The sequence below is a fragment of the Caretta caretta genome, chromosome 3 (genome assembly GCF_965140235.1).
Source record: "Caretta caretta isolate rCarCar2 chromosome 3, rCarCar1.hap1, whole genome shotgun sequence".
In the NCBI taxonomy this organism is placed as follows: domain Eukaryota; kingdom Metazoa; phylum Chordata; order Testudines; family Cheloniidae; genus Caretta; species Caretta caretta.
The window spans coordinates 91167000-91192591 of record NC_134208.1 but is presented as its reverse complement, the minus strand read 5'-3'; the positions used below and the strand labels follow the sequence as shown (position 1 = coordinate 91192591).

At 43.9% G+C, this 25592-nt stretch overlaps 1 protein-coding gene across 1 annotated transcript; it reads right to left on the bottom strand.

Annotated features, from left to right (window-relative positions):
- Positions 1 to 223: 223 nt before the first annotated feature.
- Positions 224 to 25490, bottom strand: NUS1 (NUS1 dehydrodolichyl diphosphate synthase subunit). Its single transcript, XM_048844700.2, has 5 exons — positions 24849 to 25490; positions 14474 to 14596; positions 7686 to 7838; positions 4109 to 4208; positions 224 to 2632 (listed from the first exon to the last, which is right to left on the bottom strand). Exons 1-5 carry the CDS (start codon positions 25234 to 25236, stop codon positions 2542 to 2544), a joined length of 855 nt encoding a protein of 284 aa, XP_048700657.1. The 5' UTR covers positions 25237 to 25490; the 3' UTR covers positions 224 to 2541.
- Between the last annotated feature and the right edge of the window lie 102 nt (positions 25491 to 25592).

Genomic DNA, 25592 nt, shown 5'->3' with positions numbered 1-25592 from the left:
GGGTGGGGGAAGCTAACTGCAATGACACATTCAAAGATCAAGTTGTGGATATACACAGTGTATTTGGCACAGCTCACTAAATCTTAAGGTCTGGCTCTGAAACAGGAAATACTAGCTTTAGTAAAGCTATTCAGGAATTTGTTAAGGGCCAAAAACAGCTCAGGTAATGCAAGTCTTTTTTGGCAGTCTGCAGATTGGTGAAAAGATCAAAAGAAACACAGAATTAAGTCTCATTTTCCTGTTTTATTTCTGTTTACTGCCAATACCAGAACTGCTTGACAACCTTTTTTATGTTTACATGAAGGTGGTCTCTGCCTCAAGAAAAATTTAATTCACAATACCCAAGATCTCTCTTCAACAGCAAGTCATTCATCCCATCCCCAAAAGCTAAATTTACAATGTTTAGTGGGGAATTACAGGGACCCAACCCCAAGAAGGCATTGCATGTTAAATTATCCATCTTGTTTTATCATAGTAGAAACAGGGTGAACATCAAAAGCCAACCCCACAAATGAGATTAAATACACTGTACTGGCATTACAACCCATATGGAAGATCATCTTGACGTCCTTGAAAGGATCAGCTGAGAGCAGTGTCCCTTTGTCTCACAGAAGACATGAAATGAGGCAGTTCACATTATTATAGGTTCTTTTGGGACCTGTAATAGGATATTAAAGGAGGGAGAGGAAAACAACAAGTAAAAAATGCTGATGCTAACAAGTAATATCTCTGCAACCTGCACTGTAACATTATAGCTATTCATGACAAAGCATAGTGTGTTATTTTACAAAAAAACCATTAGTTTAAAACCTGACAGTTCCCTTTTTAAAAAGAAATAAAGATTTTTCCCATGTAGTGCTTTGCCAAGCTTCCCACCTTCTTAAAGAGAAAGCAAAAGAGGACTAAATCTCTAAGGAGGGGGACAAATCTGAAACACTTGTTCAAGAACCGGCTAACGATTCTATAAAGTCAAGGACAAAATAAAGGATATAGTTTCAAAACGACAAACATTCAGCAACAAACAGTACAGCTCTCTTTTTAGGTACTGCTTATTCTTTCATACTTAAAAGCATTTAGACAGATGACAATTTCAATTTAAGAGCTTTTATTTCAAGTGTATTTTCTATATTTAAATAATTTAATTAGGACATTCTGTGATGGAGGTTTTTTTTCCCCTATAACTGTCAGTTCTTTATGCAGATATTAACTTAATGCTGCACTCCTGGTTACATTGCTTCATCGTTCATGATCTCAAAACATGAAAAAATCATAATAAGCACTGTATGTTCACTAAATCCATTCCTTCTCTTCACTGCTATTTGCAGACTTCATAAACTCAGTCTTGAACATATCTAGTTCAGTTATGTATACTGACATCTGACGGAGACTTCCCTGAAATGTACACAATTAAACACTGTCTTATGGCTAAACAGTAATAAGGAAAGCACAGTGGCAATTTGTATGGTTCCTTAAATAGAGAATGAAAAATAGAATCAGCAACCCAAAATCTAAATTTAACTCAATCTGAGACTGCTTTATCCAGCTAGAGACTTAATTCACTTAAAAAGTTATTTTAAAAATAGTACCAGATCAGTGCAATATAAAAAGTCATTTATAATGTTAATTATGTTTTGGAAATCTCAATTTATGTCATCTCATCAACTATGGGTGCTCAATTCAGTGTCCATTGAACTCAACAGGAATTTGGCTTCGCTGGGTCCTAGGGAAGAAGGGAAGATCTCGGGCTATAGGTACATTTTTAGAAGGCTTTTGCTTTTAAACATCCTTGTCCCCTCCAAAAAAAACCCACAGCCCACCCTGGATATTTCATAACAGACTGCTGCTTAATGCACTTACTCCAAAATAAGGTAATGAAAGAATCTGTGGCCTCTTCAGATTCCGGAAACTTATTACCTGTGCTTTTATCCTATTAGATGCTTTGTCTTGTCAGCGGGTAAGCTGGAACCTTTTCATTCCATTTTTATGATCACCAGAATAGTTACTGATATACGCAATACACAAACACACACCTAACATATTTGAAGATAACCAGGCCAACGGCTCTCAAGTGTTCATCTATGAGGAACGGACGGGCATATAATGGCAGACAAGTCTCCACTTTTCCACTGAAAAGTGCCTTCAATGTATGTGGCAACATCTTATATTGCCCTGTAGTTTTCACAATGATACTATGAATGTTTCCCCTTAGCAAAGAGCAACATTATTCTTACATAACATTTTGGTCACTGGAAAGAAAAAAAAGACAAAGGTGGGGGGCATGAAGCATCTGATCAGCTCTGCTTAAAATGTACACAAGGTCATTTGCACAAATTAACAAACCTGTGCGTTTCCCCCTTTCTGCAGAAGGATTCTCACTCACTCACACGCACAGACTCTCTAGAAAGGTAAGACACTTTATTGAGTTTGTTGATAAATTAAGAAAATTACTATGAACCAGACTTGTACAGATCACAGGATGCTTGTAAACAGAGATACTGGATCCTTTCCATGGAAAGCCTGACAAGAGTGCTTCGCACGAAGTCATTTTCCCCAACGCTGCTCACAGGCTGCAAAGTGATGGAGAGCAGAAAAAAAATCTTCATAGCTGATGTTCAGATGTGAAGGCAAAGAACTGAGGAAACAAATTAGGAAGGAGCCATTAAGGCAACTATTTTATATAAAAGGAGTTTGCCCAGGCAAGGAAATGTAATTTCTGGTTAATTATCACAATCACAACAACAACGGTTAACTGAGCTGCAGAGTTCTGGTACCCCTCAAATAACCCTCATAATGAAGGGCTTATCTATATACAAACTGCACTGAAAACGCTAATTTGGGTGTAATTAACATGTTTTTTATTTTGGTGCAAGTTTGTCCGTGGACACTTACAGAGCACTGTGAAATAAGTGAGAGACAGACAGACTTATGCCAAAATAAAAACCGTGTTAATTACAGACAGGTTAGCTATTTCAGTGTAAATATGGTAAATTAGCGTGTAGAAAAGCCTTAAGAGACTACTTTTAAGCAACTTACGTAGTACCATTGCCATTCTATTGTCATACCCTTTATTTCAGAGTTCTTCTACTGGCTTCTGAAGTAGCCCACAAATAGCACAAAGAGTTGCTGCTTCCCACAACACAGAGAAATTTTCAAATATTTTCAAACCACAGAAGAAGAGTTTAAATCTTCTGGGTGAAAGTATGATTGAGCCCTTTTTCTATTAAAGCACTCAAAGACAATTAATGAAGTGTCTGTCAGTAGGAGTCCTAAGGTCAGACACACTTCTGCCTTCATTCAGAGTGCTCCTGGACATGGAATAACCCCAACACATCCACAAAGAATGCCTCTGATCCCATAACATCTCTTCAGTTAAATCTAGAAGACAGACAAGTATATTTTAACAACCTCCATGTGTAGACAGAGGGCAACAGAGCCTTACATAAAACTTAACTGTAAGTGAAAAAGTAAGTATCAACAGCAAGGCACATGCTCCTGTTATGAGAAAAGGTCAAACACATACAATTCAAAGACAACTTAATATCAGCTGATGCAAAACACTGTCACATGAAACTGATGGCTTGATACCTTCTCAACTATGAAGCCAGTGGTCTATTTCAGATGCTACTTAATCTTTTCTGAAGAACCTATCAAACAGGGCATATAACAAAAGGATTCAGGATCCTTCTAACTGAATTGGTCATGACACTTTTTAGAAGTTTTTTTGCACACCATGGTCAGAAAAGGAACTGAGGTACAACAATCAATTAACAGAGACACTGAAAACATATCTGTGCACGTAACTCCTATCTGGGCTTCAAGGGACAAAAACCTCTAGAGCTAATGGAGTAAATGCTTCTTGTAGGAGACAAGCAAAGCCCCAAAGCGGGAAACCAATCAATATTATCTCTCTCTAATAGGAGATGGTAAAAATTGATGCACTGAACAGATACTTTCTGTACAATCACCATCTTCAAGCAGAACTTAGGACTTGCTTTGTGTCTGCTGGAGGGATTTCAATCTTTCTTTCTGCACTACTTTAAAATTAAAAAAAACTGTTAAAGAATGAATATATTCCAATCCGGTTCACAATGATTTATAACCAACTCACATGATCTCTGTTAGTCTGATGTGCCAGGGAAGGAATCCTAATGTGCTGTCCACAGGACCAAACTTCAAAATTAAATCAGGGTCAGGGAAACCTTTATTACCTACAAAAATAAATAAATTAAAAGAGAGGGAAATTAAGTAAATTTATAGGATTAGAGATTTAGACTCAGAATTTTAAGACTTATTTCACATGCAATATGCATGTGTTCATTTAAAATAAATACATAAAATAAAACAAATCACGTAAGAGACAGTAAAAAGTGTTAGAGAAAAGATCAGCCCTGCTCCTTTTTTCTAAAAGTAACTGGAGTAAGAGGTTGAGGCCATCATTGGTAAGAGTGGGCTGCTATGTCTTGCACCAGCTATAATTTGGGGACTTGGTTATATAGAAGACATGTTAGAATCCTACTGTGAAAAATCAAATTAGTTGACATATTGACCATGACATCACATAACATACATCACAGAACTCTCCACAAAAAGCCCCAATCACTGGGACACAGCTGAGAAAAGTTAATGATTTATTACACAAAGAACTTTTAAAAAAGGCAGCCTGCTCTTAACATACAGGTTGACAGATTTTTACTATCTAGTGATCCCTGTGCTTTAAACACAAAAACAGGCATGAACTGCTTAATTTCTTGTACTTCGCCATTTGTTCTTAATGACTGTAGACAAGTAACAATATGTAGATCTAATAAAGTGTCAGTAGGAGTCCCAAGGTCAGATGTATTTCTGCCTTCATCCAGCCTCTGACGCCATAACGTCTCAGACAATACTTACCTCCTTTGAGATCAGTAGATGTTAAAAGGAGGGAAATATCATTACCCCCATTTTACAGATGAGAAAATGGAGGCACAGAAAGATGAAGTGACTTGCCAGAGTCCACTCTGCAAGCCACTGGCAGAACTGGCAATAGAATCCAAGTCTCCAGAGACCCAGTCCAGTGCTCTAGCTAGGCCACACTGCAATCCAGCTCTGTGGATTATATTTGTAAACTAGACTAATTCCATTTTAAGATGTTTGATAAAGTTGTAATTGCGGTAGTTTAAAAAATACAGGACTATTAGAAGCAGGCTTAGCAGGGTTGTGTGGTAACATTTAAACTCCTACCCACACTACGCACTACAGGCTAAACTGTAATGCTTTGCCTACATCCATCTTGGACAACTCCCACATAGAGCCAACCATACTGTAGCTATGTCAGTCGTTTAACTAACTGAATGGCCCCATAGTAAGAAAATAGCTAGGCTTGGGTTTTTTTGGTATTAAATGTGAGCTTGGAATCAAATTGCCTTCACTTTTGGGAGTAATTCCATGTACAGCAAGAATCTGATCTGCTTCTTTCAAATTAGACACATAAGGATCGTCTATGTGGAAAGTACGACACACTAATTTCCTATTATGATGCTCTCCTGTTGTGTTAAGGGAGGAAACAGATGACCAAATAGCTCAGTTTTTCTTGCAGAGCTGAAGCCCTGCACCTAACATTGATAGGCAAGTCCAGAACAAAGACAACACCAAGCCATACTAAAAATCATTTCAAAACCTTCTGATGAGGGTAGAATCATCACTGGAGTATGGGTTGTTTGCCTACTCCATTCCTCTGGGATTATTCTGGTTTTTAGGATTGTGACACAGAACCTTAGGTATGAAAGTGGTTGACTGAGGCAAGCGTCCTAGCCTCTGGAAGAGTTAATCTCTGAAGGAAAAGAAGGGAACATTTCAGATTTAGAGCCATTGGGACTACACGGCGTTATACATAAGAAAGTCTTCTGTAGAGGGAGGGACAAGTCTGAGATATCTACTGAAATTATCTTGTGCTCCTGTTGAGTGTTTCCTTCTGCATTCCAGAGGCTGGAGAGAGAGTGTGGTGGCCTGATTAGCTGGACAGATTTTGCGTAGCAAAGGAATTGTAACTTCCAGCACACATCTTCTATACCTGAGCCATTGATGTGGCCCATTAAAAAGAGTTCAGGATGGAGAGAAGCAGTAACTAAACTCAGTTCCTCCATGTACTCTAGGAAGTTGGCTAGGAAGGACATGTAAGTCAGTATAGGATACAGCAATAGAGATCAAGGATGGGGAGAAAGTGCTCAGTGGACATGATCCTAAAGGCATCCTTAGTTTTAACTCTGCCCTGTAATAATGCCATGCAGAAACCAAACAATTCTGATTGCAACATCTGTGCTTGTAGTCATAGATTCAACTGATTTTTCATTTTTCTTTGCTCTTTCCACATTCCCTCTTGGTGTCATTACAGGGGAGAGTTGTTTAAGTGCCTTAACCGTACATTTTGCTACCATAACATGTTTAGATTTCTTAAATTTAACCTAACCCCTTAGCATTCAGAATAACTAAACATACTTCAGAAATTCCTGGTTTTTACAGTGCTTGTGTTAGAGATAATTAAGCTCTACCTGTAATGTTTTTTTATTTCAGATATGTACACAAACTTAATTCCTAGACAACAACAGAGTTAAATTAGAGTTATGTCAGAGGTATTATGATGTCAGCAGTAAGCATATTCAGTTTGGCCCTAAAAGTCAAACCTGTCTTGTGTCCATAAAAGCAACTGTGCATCTACACCAATTTTTCAGCACAATTCAAGAGTAAAGCTTGAATTTTCTTTAGTTTAAAAAAAAAAAGTTTAGTTTCCAAGTTCTAGTCAGTTAAAACTTAACAAAAATTAACTCTCTGCATCATGATGTTATTCTGTAGTTTGGCTGCTCTCATTTGAGGTAAGTTAATTTGAATGTGAAGACAGCCTTTAATACAGTCAGCTGACTCAGTCGCACTTCTCTCCTTCCTTCAGAGGGAAAGGAGTTTGAGAATCCCATAAGACACACTGAGATATGAAGACTGGTGTTGGAGAGACTATACAGGACACAGACAGGAGGAAGATTTGGAGGGGAGGAGTTAAATCGAGCTTTGAAGGCATAGAAGAAACTGACACAGAAGGTGAGAGGAAGCCGGTGGGATATAATGTTTTCAGAGTGGTCTGCAAAGAGTTTAGCAGCATCTTCAAATGGGGCAGAACTCGGTGAAATTATTTTGACTAATAGAATTTTTGCCAAAAAAAAAAAACAAAAAAAACCCCACCCCACCTTGGGGGGAGTGGGGGGGGAGGAGAAGAAAGTGTGCTCTGAAGCTATTCTCAAATTTGGGAAATAGTTTAGGCTGAAAAACATTAAAAAATTTTAAGCGTCCACATTTTTTTCAAAATGTCACTGAGTTGACATTTGAAAGGTTTTCAAGCTTTTGTTTAGTTGAGGGGAAAAAATGAAAATTCCATTTTGGTTTAAAATGAACCATTTTTTACTCCCAAACACTGAAATAATAATTTTTTAAAAAATCAGTTATTTGCTCAGTTCTGTGACAGGGACATGAAAAATGTTATGATTTAGGCTATATATTATCAAGATGTGGACAAAAGTTCTAAAATTGTCATCAGCGCTGAGCTGGAGATCAAATCCAGATGTAAATCCAATGCCATTCTGATCCAAATATGCTTGTTACAAACTGACTTATTAGCACATAGTATTCCCTCCCTGCCCCAGGCACAATATAATACTTACTACTTAGTAAGTTGTCTAAGACATTCACATCCAGGTCTGTACATTTTCTTTGCTGTTGTGCTACCAACTGGCAGAAGTTCTGAGCAGCTCTCACTATGTCTGCCTTTCCATCTTCTGGGGACAGCACCTTCAGTGTAGATTGGCAATTTAAAACTGCAAGTACAAAGCACAAAGTTGTTTTAAAAGTGATCTTTTGCAAGAAAGGGCATTTGTTTACAGTTCTAGGAGGTTGATGAAAACTAGTCAGAGAACAGGGACAGGAATGCAAGTTCCTGTATCAGTAACAAAGCTTGCACATCTTGAAATCTCACATTTTAAGAAGCAATGCACTAAGCATTTCTACACAGTGTATAAACATGTATATCACAACTACATCTTTTTAAAAGTTTATGGTGTTGATAGCCTCCAGGTTTGTTACCTTAACTTTGTATTTCCTACAGTTTGACCTTAGGACATCTTACAGGGATCTTGGAAGTGCCTAAAAGCCTACCACTCATAATTTAACGGTGTCATTAGTCTCAGGCCAGTTTCCAACCTGTGACGCTGGAGGCCAAGGCCACTCCAGAAGGCTGCATTGGCTCTTGCTGCACATGACTGCTGGAAGCACTCTGCCAGAAGGCTAGGACACTGGGGAGTGGGGTAGGGGAGAAAATGGAGGGATCACCTGGGCTCCAAATGGAGTGGCAAACAAGAGTGAAAAAATGGAACGCATACCAATAAAAAACAGAAGGATAAGACAAATGAAAGAAAGAACAGACAAAAACAAGGAAGCAGCACAAAGAACAAAATAGGAGGCAGGATGTGACCATTCCAGACACAGCATAATGAGATATGGGTGAAAGGCACAGACGGGATCTTTAAGAAACTCATAATACATTTATGATTTTGAAGTATTTGGCTGCAAGTAACTGCTTTACAAGAGTCTTTGAAAAGTCTATAAACAGAGAAATTAAGAAACAGACAACAAGGATTATGAGGCTACTAGGGAAGACAGCCACTAGTTTTTAAGTCTATATCACCAGACTAAGTAAATGGAAGAAATGAAGGCAGGGTACCCACAAGCTTCTTGCTAGTTGATGTACTTGTGGCCCATTTTTGAAAGAAGATGCACATTCCACATTTCTTGTCCGAGGGTGAAGAAAGATATTCAGTCACAAGTTCATCCATGAGGGGCAAACTTTGTAGTGGGCCTCAACTGGCTACCTGCATCCAGTGCATTTACCTAAAGAACCAGGAATACAGCTCGGAATCATTAAATATGCTTTGTATGGTGTGTAACAGACCATGTTTATTATTTAGGTTCCCAGACTCAGCCACGGACTACAGAGCACTTGCTGGTAGTCCATGAAGAGTTATGTGGTCAGATAGCTCTGGCTCTCTTGGTTTTCAGCTGCTTTCAAGGATGGCCAGGTTCTTCTGTGAAAAGGAGAGCCTGGAGGCTTGCAGAAGCACCCGGAAACAAGATGGGACCAGCACAGCTATCCCAATACGAGCTGCTGCAGAATATATACATTTGAACCTTAAGAGAAACAGGATTACAAACATCGCTTGGCTGGACTTGTACTCTTTAGCACAAGGCAGATTTCAATTCCCCTCGCTCTCACAACCACATCTCTTGAAACATATACAGATGGTCCAAGACCATCGCTGGTGCCCCAGTACCCCTTGTCCAACATCTGATTTCAATTTCTTCGTAAGAAGAAAGAGGTCCCCATAATTAAGGGGACGACACCCAGAGAATGTTTAGCAGAATGAGAGGTGTACACTCCCAAGGACCTCAAGATAGCCCTGGAATCCTTGAAAGAGTGCACGGTGTCATCTGTCTTGTAGGAGAATAAGACTCACCCATCAAAGAGCAAGTTCTCAATGGCTTGCTGGATGTCCAGAGCAATCCCAGAGTTTTGCAACCAGGGATCCCTCCACATAGTTTCCACCGAGGCCATGACCCTGGACAAGGTAAAATCAAAAGTGGACTGCAGGGAAGTTTTGGCCACCAAACAGGCTATTGCAACAAATGCCTGGAACTCCTCACATGACGCCTCGGGCAACTAGTCCTCAAATTTAGCCATGGCTGACAATTGAAAAAATCATACTTGGCCAGCAAAGCTTGTCAATTAGCGATCCTCATCTATGCAGACAATGGGGTATAGATCTTCCTGCCCAGCAGATCCAACTGCCTGGAGTCTGTCCTTGGGTGGTAGACTTGAACGTACCCTGCCAGGCCCTGTCATTTACTGGCATTATGACCAGGAAATTCGGGGCCCGATAGGAACAGAACCCTTTAACTACCTGCATGGTAACAAAGTAGTGCTCTTCCATGCATTTCACCATCAACAGTCCCAAGGCCGGTGTTCTCCACAGGGCTGTCACAGTCTCAAGGAGTGTATCGTTGACTGGGAGGGCCATTCTTCCAGGGACAGCAGGGTGTAAAATGGCTAGTTTATGCATGTTCTCTTGGAGGAACTCTGCCTGGATGCCAAGGGATATGGCTATGCAGAGTAAAAGGTCCTGGTACATCTTCAAGTTCTCCAGGATAAAAAGGGAGGACAAACCAAGCAGCACAGCATTGTCCAGCAATGAGGACAAAGGGCAAAATAAGCTTTTGCTCCTGGAAAGATATACCCAGGACGGAGGACTCCAGCAATTCCGCAGGGAGGAAGACCGCCAATGCCTGGGCCTGCGGCTGATTCAAAGCCACCACTATCAACCTGGCATGACTTTGGCTTCAATCAGGACGAAGAGCAGGATCTCTGTGAACAACAAGCATCCTACTGAGTCCAAGGACACGGATATGGGTAGGGCACTGGTGGCCAGTAGGGGCCAGGCCAGGGACCATGATCCCTGCCACAGGTCACAGGCCAACCCTGGGAGTCAAACTGATCCATTGGCAGTCCCTTGAGTTCCTCAGGTGATGTGAAGTGGAAAGATAACTCCGAATTGGAATCGGAGCCCTAGAATCTCAGCAACATGGGTAGAGCGATGCACAAGGGAGCCAACAGGCAGTCCGATTCATCCGTCAGAGAACGAGGAGGGAATCTGTGATGAAGACAGTACCATCTCTACTGAGCATGCTGGTGTCATAAGCAGTGTCAGTCCTGGTGCAAACATCAGTACGGAGAGCCCAAATGTGTCAATGCCGAGGGTGGCAAGAGCCATCATGGGAGCACTTGCAGCACCAAATGTGGTGGGGCTGAAAAGGGTCCCCAGTGCTGAGGTCCTGTTTCCCAATTCCAGTATAGGTGCCATTCCAACCACAGGAAGGGGAAGGTCTGGATGCAGTGGCAACAGACATGGAGGTTCAGCAGCTTGCTTAATTGGCGGGACCATAGGTGGTGCAGCCCTGGACCAACGGTTAGATTCAGAATGAAAGGCAAGAGAAGTCTGTAGCTGACTGATACAGACAACATGGACACAGTCGATACTGGCATCTCCCTCAGCAGTACTGGACTCCAGGGGTGCCCAGAGGCTGGAGTCAACAGTACAGGGCTTCTGCCCTTCCCGCTCAGTATTGGGGAAGGGTCAGAGGTACCTGTGCCATCCTGCACACCAGAACCAGCCCCATGCCAGTCTGTGCTTTTCCTGTGGGAGGCAGAGCAGTCACCCCATGACTTGGAGTGGTCCCATTTGGTCTTATGAGACCTCTTCCTTGGCGCCAATAATGGAGAACTTCTAGCTCTCTCTCTTTGATGAGGTGTCTGCACTGGAACGAGAGGCAGCAGCGCTCTCCAAGCCTGAGGGTGAGCTTTGGCCTGAGAAAGGACTTGGTATGGGATCACACCGCATGGCCAGTTCAAAAATTGCCTCAGGCAGCACCTAAGGTATAATGTCACCCGAGTCTCCTTTTTAGAAATGATTTACAGATCAAACCAGTGCTCTTTTAAGGTGGGCCTCTCAAACAAAGCAAGCACTGCCACCTCTTATAGCTGGGGAAGGGCCACAGCCACAAGCACGGCCCTTCTATGGATAATGATAGGGAAAAGTCTCTAGCTCTGGCGTGCAGGGCATGCGCACACCTAAGTGGAATAGATATCTGCATCTACTTGAAGAAGAATTAGCTGATCTCTAAAGATACAATACTGACTTGGACCCACATATTTTTAAAAACAGATGCCTAAGTTAGGCTCTTAAATAAGTGTACGCTTAGACACAAATCAGTGGCCTCATTTTCTGAAGTGCTGAACACTCAGCAGCTCCCCCGACGGCACAATTACTATTGTTTGAGAGGACAAAGGGACTGGCAGCTGGCCTAACTGAGGCTGACGTACCTTGGCCTAAAAGAGCCAAAACTCTTACAGCTAAAAGCCTGCCCTACATGAGGAAGCCGAGACTAGAGTAGGAATTCAGCCAATGATACCTACAGCAAGTCTACACTACAAAATTAAGTCTACCTTAGTTACGTTGACTTATAGCCATTGCAGTAATTAAACTGCTTTTGCATGTCCACATTGAGCTCTGTGTGTCAGCAGTGCATATCCTCACCAGGAGCGCTTGCACCAATTTAACTACCAGTGGGGGGCACTGTGGGATGGATTCTGAAAGGCAGCAACAGTTGATGTAAGCAATACAATGTCTGCACTGACTCTGTATTGACCAAACTACATCAAGCTCTCGCAGAGGTGAAGTTATTATCTCAGCGTAGTGGGCAAGTTACATCAGTGGGAGCTGAATTTTAGTGTAGACATTTAGAGTTAGGTTAACATAGGGCAGCCAAATCAACCTAACTCTGTAGTGTAGCTCAGGGCTTAGATAACATGTCTATATGTTGCCTAGTACAGCGGGGTCTCTGAATGTTACTTAATACAAATATTGCATTGAAAAGAGAGGAAACTGATGCTGTAGTCTGAAACCAAAATCCCCAGCAAGGCTTTGACATGCTGTCTACCAAGAGAAGGATAGCTAAGGGAGCAGGTGGAGAAGCAGCAGCATCTAGATACATGGGACCAAGAGGAACATGACACTCATAGTTAGCATGTCTTCACTACTGGAAGAGATGGGCAACAAGACAGTCTGACACACTGAAAATCCAAGGAACCCCTGCTGAATGTACACTTTATTAATGTTGTATGGCACATAAGACATAGAAATTCATCCCAGAACTCTTGCAGTTGAGGAAATGGAAAACTTTAAAATGTCTCTTTCAGAAGAACTGCCAATAAATAGAAACTTCTGCAGCAGATGCCAGCTGGCACATTAAAAAGGAATATATCCCTTCTCTCAAGAAATCTTCTAAAGGCGTACTGCAAATCTAGTGAGAGAACCTTGTGAGTGTAGAGAACTGAATGACTCAAGCAGTAAAAGACTAATTTTAAAATTATTTGAGTCTCTCACATTCACAATAATAAAACTTGATGACACTACTTTTAAAATAACAATCTCTGTCTGGCAAGGAGCATTGCTTGTAAGTACAGTATTTGTCTTTACAAATGCACTCCTTGAGTAACACAATAGCATGGTTAGTCTGGCACTATACTGGTAGAATACCAATGTTTGCAGCAGTTTACCCAGTGCCCTAAGAACACCTGCAGAAAAGTTTATACACTGAGGCCTTCAGTTACAGGCTGTCCCTCTTTCACATGGAGGTTGCTATCTTATCAAGAAAGCAAATATGTTCAGGCATGTCAGCTAGTTAGCAGAGTCAGAAGAACTGATTCCTAGTGTCTTCCTGTTAACTGTGGAACAGGAAACATTCACTAGATTTGTTTGCGTATGCTAAATTGCAAAAGTAACCTTATTGTAGACATTCCTGCCCTTCCTGCCTGGGTCCCCACACGCTTCAGGAGGAAGCTACTGCTGCAGGCAGCAGTGTAAGAGCTTCTGTTCACTCTTCCCTTCTCCCCCCCTAGGGGTACTGTGCACACTACTACTATCATGGCAATACCTCCTCTGACATCCCTCTCCTACCCAGAACTAGTTAATTTCACATAAAGAGAAGAGGCTGGCCAGCATGCAAACAAAAAAAAAACCCTCAACCTCCCTCCCCACTCAAGCAAGAGTGAATATGCAGCTGCCTATGAAATAAGCTTATTCTGCATCTTCTATTGGGAAGTGTCCCCCTCATTTCTATAGCTAACTGAAGTGTTAGCACAATGATGGACATTTAAATTTAAGAGTATTTTCTTCCACTAATAATTCTCACACAGATTATGAGGACAATATGTCCCTTAGACCAGTGTTTCTCAACCAGAGATACGTGTATCACTGGGAGTACGCAGAGGTCTTCCAGGGGGTACATCAACTCATCTAGACTTTTGCCTAGTTTTATAACAAGTATATAAAAAGCACTAGCAAAGGCTGTATAAACTAAAATTTCATACAATGACTTGTTTATACTGTTCTATATATTATACACTGAAATGTAAGTACAATATTTATATTCCAATAGATCTATTCTATAATTATATGGTAAAAATGAGAAAGTATGCAATGGTTCAGTAATAGTATGCTGTGACACTTGACTTTTTATGTCTGATTTTGTAAGCAAGTAGTTTTTAAGTAAGGTGAAACTTGGGGGTACACAAGACAGACTACTGAAAGGGGTACAGTAGTCTGGAAAGGTTAAGAGTCACTGCCTTAGATAACAGGATCCTTTGAGCAACTACCACAAAAACAACATTAGCCCAGGAAGGTTATAAACATTCTTTGTCACCCATTTTAATGAGGGGCTAAGGAAGAAACAGGGGAAGAAAAGAGGTAGCAGTGAGAGGGAGGAATGTACATATAGGAGGATACATAACCCTCAATGAACAAACCACTTAGTTTTCTCAGGGACCTCATCATCACAATCCTACCTTGGTCTGTTTTGTCTTGATTTGCAAATTCCACTGTATATTTGGAGCAATCTAGACCCAAGAGTTCCTGCTGCTGTTTTAAAATTTCATCCATCAGCCTTGCGTTATTCCTCTTGAAGATTCCTTAAAAAACCCATAACAAAACATAAAAGTCACTTCAGTTTCCACTTTTTCAGAGAGAACAAACAGGCAGTAAACACTAGCTTGAAACTAGACTTGACAAGATCAATCAATAACTGAAGCAGATGATACTACATAAATGCGGCTTCATGATGACCTTGGAAGAGAATAAAATTAACTACATATAACTTTAAATCTAGTGTATGCTGCTATTGTTCTTGCATAGCTGAACCAGTAAGCAGTGACATCCGATAGTTCTTTGGAAAGCAGAACACTGCCACTTCACTGCTAGAATGCTCTAATTCTATGACCAATTTACCATTTACATGTCAGATGCAAGTTAGAGATGAAGATGTACAAACAAGCAGAAGCAAGGAACTCCCATATTCTAATGCTATCCTTGCACCAGCTCCGTCTGTGACCTAAGACGAATGAAACTTTGCATCAGGACTTCTCTAGGCAAATAGTAAGTGGCAAGCTGAGCCGTAAAGCTACAGTGCACAGCATAAACCTCTTACATGTTTTTACCAGCTTTACAAGAATCAATGTTTGTAAAATACACTGTAGACTAAGTTATGTGAAGTGCAGCTAGGGCAGATGAACATTAGAGGCAACACGAACAATTATGACTTTTACAGTCAGATTTCATAGCCAATACTGACACTCAGGCCTGTATTTATTACAGCATATTCGGATCAACTCACTATTTGACACTTAGGAGAATAATATTGCTCATTTGTTACAAAAATTCACTGCTCAAAACTTCATTAGTACTTAAAGTTGACCACCGGTGCCTCATATACTTTACTCTATTTCTTGGTTTTCAGAGGTTTAAGAACACACCAACCTCAGCCCACTTTAACTCTGCTCCTAGGAGCTGGCAAGAGCCACAAGGGATATAATGAAAGTATGTTTCAGCCAGGGCTACTCTACAATAAGCACACATGACTAAGGAATGATGAAGTAAGCATGCCACTTTATGTAATGTAGTATGCTCTACTGAATTGTATTCTTTCCTTCATCTGCATGCACTCCAACTGCTCTTCAATGTGTTAGGGACTGCTGCACGAAGTCTACCCCAGCCCTTGTTGAGGACATCAGTTTTCATATGCACAGTGAGATTATGTTAAAAATGAAAAGAAGCTCAATGTTATTGGTGTATGTTGATAATCCCTTGACCAAATTACACTAAATTTGTGTAATCGCTTCGGGGTTTAGAGAGCATGGCCCCTTTAAATCTTTTCCCTAAGGCAGGAAGTGCCGATTGTTTCAGAAGGAGGAAGTATGATTGGGGGTGGGGGAGAGCAGAGAGAGAGAGAGAGGGGAAAGTGACAGGGTGTGTGTCTGGCACTCCAGACAGACGGCCAGCTGGCCCTCACAGAGTGAAGCAGCTGGTAACTTGCATGAAGCCTAGGAGGGACAGAACAGCCCATTGGGGACATCAATACAGGAGCCATGGCAGCACTGTGCCAAGGAGGAATCGCTTGAGAAGGACAAACCAGAGCTAGACCCAGTATCACTGTTGCCCAGAGCTGCGTGGGGCCATGAGCACTGGGGCTTGTGACTTTGCAGTGGTAATAAGGAAGGAGGCTGTTAGCTTGTTAAGTGGAGAGGTTGCTCCTCTGTGTGGCTTTGCAGAGAGCAGCAGAAGAGGACTCCAAAGGGGATTGTTGGGGAAACTTTGCTAACACCAAAGATGACCAGGAACATCCAAGACTCGCCCCTGGACTGGAACTTTGCCCAGGATTCCTGAACTTTATGTGTGGACACATTACTGGGTGGGGCCTTGTGTTAAATGCAACCCTGTTTTACTGTTTCCCTCCCCCCCATCCATCCCCATTATTTTTCTCCTTTCATCCCTCTGTAAACAAATATTGCCCCTTTTCTATATTCATTGTAGTCTTCCCATGGGTGGATGTTTACTTAGGGGGTGTTAGAACAGGTGCCCCTGTTGTGGGAGGGACTTTCACTGCTGCATTCCTGCGCATGCTTTTTCTTGGCCAGAGCTGCCTGCAGAGTAGACTCCATTTAGGCCACGATGGTGCTAAAGTTACATTTGTACCACAAACTCTACTAGGGCTAGGGTGAGCAAATAGCAACTGTGGAAAAAATGGGACAGGGAGTGGGGGGTAATAGGTGCTTATATAAGAAAAAAATCCCAAAAAACACGACTGTCCCTTTAATAGAACATCTGGTAACCCTAACCATGGCCCTTTATGTGACACATCAATACACTGGCAGGTATTAGCACCAACACAAGGTTAAAGAAGGAGTTTCTTTTCAAGAGGGGCGGAAGTGATTTTCTCCAACTCATCAGCTTTGCTAGAGCCACATTGTAGATCCAACTTTTACTCTTAATACTTTTTTGTCATAAAATGGTCCAGTACCACTCTCTGAACAGGCATTCCTCTGTCACAAAGGGATCCAATCACTGAATCCCACATGCTGCTAAGCTCACTGTTTCTGGGAAGTTACTGATCTCTGCTCCTAGCTCTGGATCGCTCAAGTGAGCTGTCAGGTGCGGATGCCAGGGTCTGACAACCTTCTCAAACAGTGGGACCATGCAGTCTGGCTGCTTCGGTCCTGAAGCCAGTTCCTGGCTCTCTGAAGACACTCTGTTGTTTTGACGTATTTCCCCCCAGAGTCTAGTTGACTGCAGGAGCTCTGGTTGTGTAGCTGCACCCTTCAAAAACAGTATGGAAGTAAGGAAATACAGGCTTAGCAAATGAATTCCTTAAACACGCACACACACTTTATACTCAAAGGTGAGAGTGTTACAGATCTGTGGAAAACAAACTCCTGAATGCTTTCCCTTAGGGACTGTCCACATGAAAAACTCTATGGCAGCACAACTGCAGCGCTTCAGCATAGACACCATCTACACTGGCAGAAGGGGACTCTCCTTCAGAGTAGGTAATCCACCTCCCCAAGAGGCAAGGTCAATGAAAGAATTCTGATGACTTTGCACTGTCTACCACAGGTTAGGTCAGCTTAATTATGTTGGTGGGGGGAAGGTGGTAGATTTTTCACACTCCTTTGCAATGTAGCTGGGTTCATCTAACTATTTAGTGTAGACCAGGCTTTCGTCTGACCTCACTGCCTTTTGTGAAGGCTTGGGTTTGATCAACATGCTCAAGGAAGGTAAAGTCCCTATCTCCACTCTCTCTAGATTTGCAAAAAGAAAAGGAGTACTTGTGGCTACTCTGAAATCTCTCTAGATTGGTTCTCTGTTTCTGCTAATGAATTAGCTTCCTTCCCTTATGGAGCATTTTTCTTAAAATGCCTCTGACACCTGTTCTGTCCATGCTCTTCCACAGAGAATTTCTATGCTTCAACATCCCACCAACTTCAGGGCACAAATGTCATTCAAAGTCAATGGCCCTGCCAGTAGCAACCTCATTGTTCCACCAGGGGAGAGTCATTCACTGTTGATGGCCTTTGATTGCTCTGTGACAGCTTCCCAGACAGTCTCTGTACTCTGTGTCAAGTTCCTATTAGGGCTTTTCTACACAAAAAGCACTGCAGTGGTACTCCTGCAGTGCATCTGGTGAAGACACTCTGCCACCAGGAGAGAGCTTTCTGGCGGCTTAATAAAGCCACCTCTGAGAGCAGCAGAAGCTCTCCAGCTGACACAGTGCTGTGCACACTGGCGCTTATGTCGGTGTAACTTATGTCACTCGGGGTAGTTTATTCACACCTCAAGTGACATAAGATATGCAGACATAAGCTGCAGTGTAGACATGGCCTGAGAGAATGAGTTCTGAAAGTTACACCAGAGTTTACAATCAAATGATGTTCACAAAGTAAAAATGGAATAAGTTGACAATCATATCCCCCAAATCTTTCACACCCTTTAAAATATTGCTTCCTTTAAGGGGCAGCAGGTGTGGGACACTAGCTCAAAGTGGGTGATATATGTTTGAAGAGGATCAAGCCCGGTCTACAGCTAAACGTTATGTCAATCTAGTTCTTGAGGGCTGTGAGAATTTGATGGGTGTATGACACTTAAATCAACCTAACCCACACTGGAAATGCAGCTAGGTTGACTGAAGAATTGTTCCCTTGACCTAGCTACTGCCTCTCAAGGGGATGGATTTACTGTCATGATGGAAAAAAACCCTTTCATCGCTGTAGTAAATATGGTGCTGCAGCTCTAGCACTTGTAGTGTAGACATGCTCTCAGAGCCACAGTTTGACTGAGGTGCATGCAAAAAAACCCTAATTTTTATGTCATGTAATTTGGGGGTGGGGGGAGGGAAAGAGGAGGGCAGCTGTATCTTGGGAACCTCCTGTTCCAAATCTGGAGCTTGAAACAGATTCCAAATCAAGGTTGATAAAAATATTTTTTCTTCAAATGGATTTAAATACATTGCTTTGTAAAAAACAAACAAGATTAATTTTGAAATTAAGACCTAAACATAGGTTGTCAAAATTTAATATAATCCGTTAAAGTAGTCTAAATTAAAACAAATATTCAAGTGCTACTCGGTTGCTGCTGAAGTTATAAAGAAAGTCAGATCATGGAACTGGTGAAGTCACTGGTTAAGCACCCAGAACTAGAGTTTGTTGGAATGCTAAACCAGTTTTTGACATCTACAGCTTCTTCTGCAGGTGCAGAGAAAATATTCTCTTAATTTCATTCTATTCAACTAGTTCAGTTCAATGACTAGTTTATTCAAAATTAAGAAGCCAACTGGGCAAGCAAGAAAACTTGTTTGTTTTTCCTTCTAATGTATGGGTTTAAAAATATAGGTGTGCGTATGAGGGGATGAGATCTACTAGTTCTGAAGTCTTGAGCTATTAAGCTAGAAACAGTTCAGTAGCTACAAATAGTACTCCCTTTGTTTATTAAACCAGTTTTAAATGCAAAAGAAAGACGTTATAAGAATTTGCCAAAATGTTTTGCATCCAGCACATTTAAGGTAGTTTTATTTAACTAAATTTGAAAATGTTTATGCATTTTTTAAATATTTCCCTTTGGACGTGATAAGATACATCTAAGCAACGTATATTCCATGTATGGAATATCCTCCAGCTTCCTGTTTGCCATTTTCCAGAGTTATGAGTTTTAAATTATTCATTTAAAACTCATGACTTAGTGTCAGCACATTAGCTTTCTGTGGCAAAAGATCAGAAGAGTTTTAGCAACACAGGAAACCTTTAGTAAAAAGGTGAAAGATTTATACGATCTGAAGAGAAACAGCTGTAGCAATCACAGCAGGTTTCGTGATAATATAGCTTCTATTCAATGCAGCCTATTTAGAAGTATATAAAATGCTGGTATTTTAGGCTTATTTCTTATGGGGAAAAAAAAGATACTTTGACACAACTGAAGGCAAATTTAGTCAACGACAAATCCTCTGGACTTTGTAAGCTGCCTCAACCAGGTTTAAAATCTTTCATTTGTTTTTCAGAATGGGCGTAGTTTATAAACAAGCAATAGTCACACTGTATACATTTCCTAAATAGAAAGTTATTTTGTGCAATTTTTGCTAGGGTAAGCACTTGTGTTATGGAAACAAGAATTATACTTGAGACATAACAGTGACTAGAAACTAGTATGGCAAGCAAACAGCAGCCGCAAGCTCAGTGATCTCTCTTCTGGCTTATTATTCCTGTCTGGGCTTTTCTTCAGGGGAAGGTTAGCCTGTTAAATATTTGATGAAAACTATCTGACCACCACACTAGATAGTCTTATTGAAGCTTTCTTGACTGAAATGTCTAAAATGAGAGGAAACATGGTACCATGCTTTCCCCAATTTTTTGAAAGTCCCCTTGCCAGAGGAATTCCCCAATATGGATAAGACTCTAAGTCACCATTTTCTACAATACACAAGTATTCATTTAAAAAAAACAAGATCCTAGCCTTCTATTTTAAATAGAAGATTACAAATGTAAACTCATGCAGATTTTTCTGCCCTAGTCTGCAGAAAGATTGCTGATCAATGAAGTCTAGTTAAATCATCAAAACTGATCAGTGTCACAGCTATTTGTAGCCCTACTGGTAGCAGTGAACACAAGATTCTCATAGCCTGCAACAGTGTGAAATTGACAATCAGTGGCAGCAGGCATTTGAGTTGTGCAGAGATGAAGACACCCCTCCACCCCCTCAGCCCACAATAAGGGAAACAAGGGATGGAGATAGCAGAGATCTATTCCAAACCCCCACACGACAACCAGAACACTCTGGGATAAAGGAGACTTCTACCTTCCAGACAACTAGGAAGAGATGGAGCTTCAAGTGTATAAGACAGCTGCTTTGCTTGCTAGTCAACCAAATAGAAAGGCACTACGCAGGGTTCAGGGTGGGTGGGTTTGTTTTTTTTTATTTAGGCAATCTCTCACTAGTAGGTGACTAAGGTCTGGTCTATACTAGAAAAGTAGGTAAGCATAGCTACATTGCTCAGGGGTACAAAAAATCCACACCATTGAAAGATATAGTTAAGCCAACCTAAGTTCCTGTGTAGACCCTGCTAGTTTGATGGAGGAATTCTTCTGCTGACCAGCTCTCAGTGAGATGGATTACCTACTCTGACAGGAGGACCCCTCCCATCAGCGTAGGCAGTGTCTTCACAGAAGCACTACAGCAGTGCAGCTGCAGAGCTATGCCACTGTAGCTTTTTAAGTGTAAACAAGACCTAAGAAATTTGTCAAGCCCTGAAAAACTAGCTGCTTACATAGAGGTTCTTATAAGTCTTCATCCCACACTGAAGACAGTGAACTTGGTAAACTTTGGTTGAGAAAACACTGACCGGCAATGCTAGGCACTTTTGTAAGTTGCTACATCTTGCCCTTTGGGAACCAGATGCAGTCAGAGAGGCGGGGAGAGCAGCTCCCATTGGCCATGAACATGGAACCACAGCCAATGGGAGCAGCACAGATACCCTCTGCCCCTCCCCCTCCACCGGGAGCTGCTGCTAGACGTGTCTGCCGCTTTTTGGAGCGGCATGGGGCCAGGGCAGGCAGGGAGCCTGCCTTAGCCCCACTGCACTGCTGCCAGCCGGGAGCTGCCCGAAATAAGGGGCGCCCGACCAGAGCCAGCACCACAAACCCCCAGACCTCCCACATCCCCTCCTGCACCCCGAACCCAGCCCTGAGCCCCCTCCTGCACTCCAACCCCCTGCCCCAGCCCCCTCCCAGAGCCTGCACCCCAAACTGCTGCCTGAGTCCCCTCCCCGAGCCAGCACCCCACACCGCCTCCTGGAGCCCAACCTCCTGCCCCAGCCTTGAGCTCCCTCCTGCACCCCAGCCTCCTGCCTCAGGGTCAGCCTGGAGCCCCTCCAACACTCCAAACCCCTGGGCCACAGCCCAGAGCCTGCACCCCAACCCCCAGCCCAGCCCAGTGAAAGTGAGTGAGGGTGGGGGGCGGGGAGAGAAGAGTGAGCAATGGAGGGAGGGGGGAATGGAGTGAGCAGGGTGGGGCCTTGGGGAAGGGGCGGGGCAGGAGCAGGAAAGGGGGCAGGGCAAGGGTGTTTGGGTTTGTGAGATTACTACTATTTCTACATTTTCTTTGAGGTAGATCCTAGGTTGCATTTAAATTTAAAAAGTGATTATGTGCTTAAAAAGGCTGGAGACCACTGATCTAGACCAACCCTGACAGGTTGTGGTCTAATCTGTCTCTTAAAAATCTTCAATGACTGAGATTCCACAACCTCCCTGGGCAATTTATTCCAGTGCTCAACCACCCTGCCAGATAGGAAGTTTTTCTGTCTGCCTTTTGTGGATGCTGTTATCTCCAAATGGCTAGATGACTCTGTCCTATCCTCGCAGATGACTTAGCTAGCATTAGTAATAGCTAGCTATCACTTTCAAGCTGGACTAAAGTTATGCAGTCTAGCTGGGAACGGAACTATCAGACATCAAGAAACTTGTCTACACTGCCACTTTACAGTGCTGCAACATTCTCACTCACAGGTGTGGACCGATTCCCCCCCTCCCGCAAGTGTTGGCACTGTGGAGGTGGTTTGTTATAGCTCTGGGACAGCTCTCTCCCAGCACTGGTGCCGCAACTACACAGCGCTTTAATGTTACTAATGAAGACATGCGCTCAGTAGTAGTGCTGTTTCTGTACAAGTCCTCAGCAACATGTGACAACATGAGCATATGTCCTCTGCTCACTGCACTGGCTTCCCATAAAATGAGAAATTCAAGATCTGTCCTTCTATTCAAGAAACCCAATAATTTGGGCCCAGAATACCTAAAGATCATCTGTTCAACAGCTCCACTCCTTTGGCACAATAGATTTGTTTACTACAAGGGTAAAGCTCCTCTATGTAGGAGACTAAACTTTTTTGAGGGGTGATCCAAGACTGGATCTTCTGCAGGGTCTAAGATTACACTAAATCTCAATGCTTTGTTCCAAGCTCAAGGTGCACTTCCTTGATCTTGCCTTCATCAATACAGAACATTACACTATTAAATTGTATTACCTGTAACATGTTAAGTGTAAATTTTTATTTAAACATCTTTCCCCCTTGGAAGAGAAAAACATTTGAAAAAGAGACACTAGTTACATTGCTTAAACTTCTGAAAGGTGCTCAGACAACAGTGATAAGTACAGAATAAGATTATAGAATAAAAACAGCAAACCAAACAAGCAAGTCATAGATATTAAGGTCAGAAGGAACCATTATGATCAAGTCCATTTACCAGCAGTAAACCTGAACCTTTCCCTAGTGAGCAGTAAAGGCCTAAGCCACCAATTCCTACAGAATCTAAGTTCCCATTTAACTAACTTTAGTCATAGACCAAAGAGGTGAGCTGGCTGACTGGTTCAGGCATTTGACTGCACTCCGGAAGTTTGTGGTTTTGAGTCCTGCTGGGTCTCACTCTGAAATGCCACCTCCAGTTCATCCAGCTGCAAAATGGGGACCTGATCCATCAGGCTAGGGCAGTGGAACCAGGCAGTTGGATGTGATACTGGCTGTATGGGAAGAGGGACAACTCAGTGGTTTGAGCATTGGCCTGCTAAACCCAGGGTTGTAAGTTCAATCCTTGAGGGGGCCATTTAGGGATCGGGCAAAAAGTGGGGATTGGTCCTGCTTTGAGCAGGGGGTTGGACTAGATGACCTCCTAAGGTCCCTTCCAACCCTGATATTCTATGATTAATCAACCTCACGTGAATGACTGCTGCCCTGCCCTCCTGAATTAGCAGGCAGACAGTTATGGGGACTCCACTGCTGCCTGGCACTTTCTCAGGCAGCAGAACAGGGCCAAGGGGTCTCTGGTGATTTCACACCTGCTCTTAGAGCAGGGGTGGACAAACTTTTTTGCCCGAGGGACACACCTGGGTAGGGAAATTGTATAGCAGGCCATGAATGCTCACAAAATTGGAAGTTGGGGTGTGGGCTCCAGGGTGGGGACAGAAATGAGGAGTTCAGGGAGTGGGAGGGGGCTCCGGGGTGGAGCAGGGTGTTGGGGGGGAGAGAAGAGCTCCAGCTAGGGGTGCAGGCTCTGGGGTGGAGCTGGGGATGAGGGGAGGGTGCTCTGGGCTGGGACCGAGAGGTTCGGAAGGGGATCAGGGCTGGGGCAAGGGGCTGGAGCATGGGAGGGGTACAGGCTCTCGGCAGCACTTACCTCAAGCAGCTCCCAGAAGCAGCAACATGTCAGTTCCCCCTGCTTCCGGCTCCTACATGGAGAAGCAGCCAGGCAGCTCTACACGCTGCCCTGTCCGCAGGCACTTGGGGCAGGGGCAGCTTGCAAAGCCCCCTGGCTGCCCCTACATGTAGGAGCTGAAGGGGAACATGCTGATGTTTCCAGGAGCCACACGGAGTGGGGTATGACCCTAATCCCACTCCCCGGCTGGAGCACGAGATCAGGGCAAGCCCCAGAGCCCACTCCCCAGCGAGAGCCTGAGGGGCTGATTAAGACATCAGGAGGGCCAGATGCAGCCCCCGTGCCGTAGTTTGCCCACCCCTGTCTTAGGGCCAGGCAGGCAGAGATGATGCTGGCAATCCCAGGACAGTGAAGATGAGGAGAGGGCATGAAGTTATTCACACAGGAATAAAGCTCAGTGGTAACAGCCCCCCAGGGCATGCAGAGCCCCCCAGCCCGCAGGCGGCCCCTCTCCCCAGCCCGTGAAGGGGGGGGAGGTGCGTTTCTCCAACAGCAACTAGCCAGGGGAGCCCCCCTGACAGGACACAGCGGCCAGGGGCCGAGCCAACCGCCGCCGCGCTGTATCCGCCCCGGGCCCGTTACCGAGCACGGGAAGGTGGCACCCAAGGTCCCTCTCTCCCCGCCAAGCCCCCGCGCTCACCGTGGTGGTCGTAGACGCTGACGTAGGAGATGCCCACCGCCATGCACCACACCACCAGGCTGGCCATGTCCGCGTAGCTCGGCTCCTCCTCGGTCACCACCAGCCCCATGTGCAGCGGCAGCTTCTCCAGGGACCGCCCGTCCCAGCGCCACCGCCCGCGCCCGCCAGGCACCCGCCGCGCCGCGCCCGGCTTGTGGAAGGCGAAGGCCCCGGCGGCGGGCGCCAGGAGCGCGCAGGAGGCGGCGGCAGAGGCCGCGCGGCGCCACCAGCGCCAGAGCCACGAGCGGGGGCCGCTCCGCAGCCGCCCGCGGAGCCACGAGAGCAGCGCGCGCAGCAGGCAGAGCAGGGCGTGCAGCAGGCGCCACACCAGCTCGCACGCGCCGCTCATGGAGAGGAGGGAGCGCGAGGCCGGGGCACCAGCTGAGAAGGGCGGGGGCGCGGGATGGCTAGAGGGCGCGAGGGATCCTCAGCCACAGCGCGCGCCACGCGCCACCACCATCATCATCATCATCCCCACCCACGCCTTGCCTAGCCTGGCCTGGCCACTGTTCTGCCCCTCAGTGAGACGGCTTCACCGGCTCAGCCGCCGCCGCCGCTAGCGCCGCCATCTTTGTACTTCGCCTACCCTTTGACCCCCACGCCGTGGAGCTCCTATTGGCTGAAATCCTAGCGATGGCGTCACTTCCTCGTGTAGGGCGAGAATGACGTGGCCCAGCAGGAAGGGCCTGTTCTTAACGGTCCGGG

Bases quoted from the DNA above. Each gene is read 5' to 3' on its own strand.
- NUS1 (XM_048844700.2), bottom strand. From the start codon at position 25,236: ATGAGCGGCGCGTGCGAGCTGGTGTGGCGCCTGCTGCACGCCCTGCTC. The intron at 4,209-7,685 runs GTAAGTATTATA...TTATTTTTGTAG, and splicing joins CTTAGACAACTTACTAAGTA to GTAATAAAGGTTTCCCTGAC. The intron at 2,633-4,108 runs GTGAGTTGGTTA...TTGTTTCCTCAG, and splicing joins ATCAGACTAACAGAGATCAT to TTCTTTGCCTTCACATCTGA.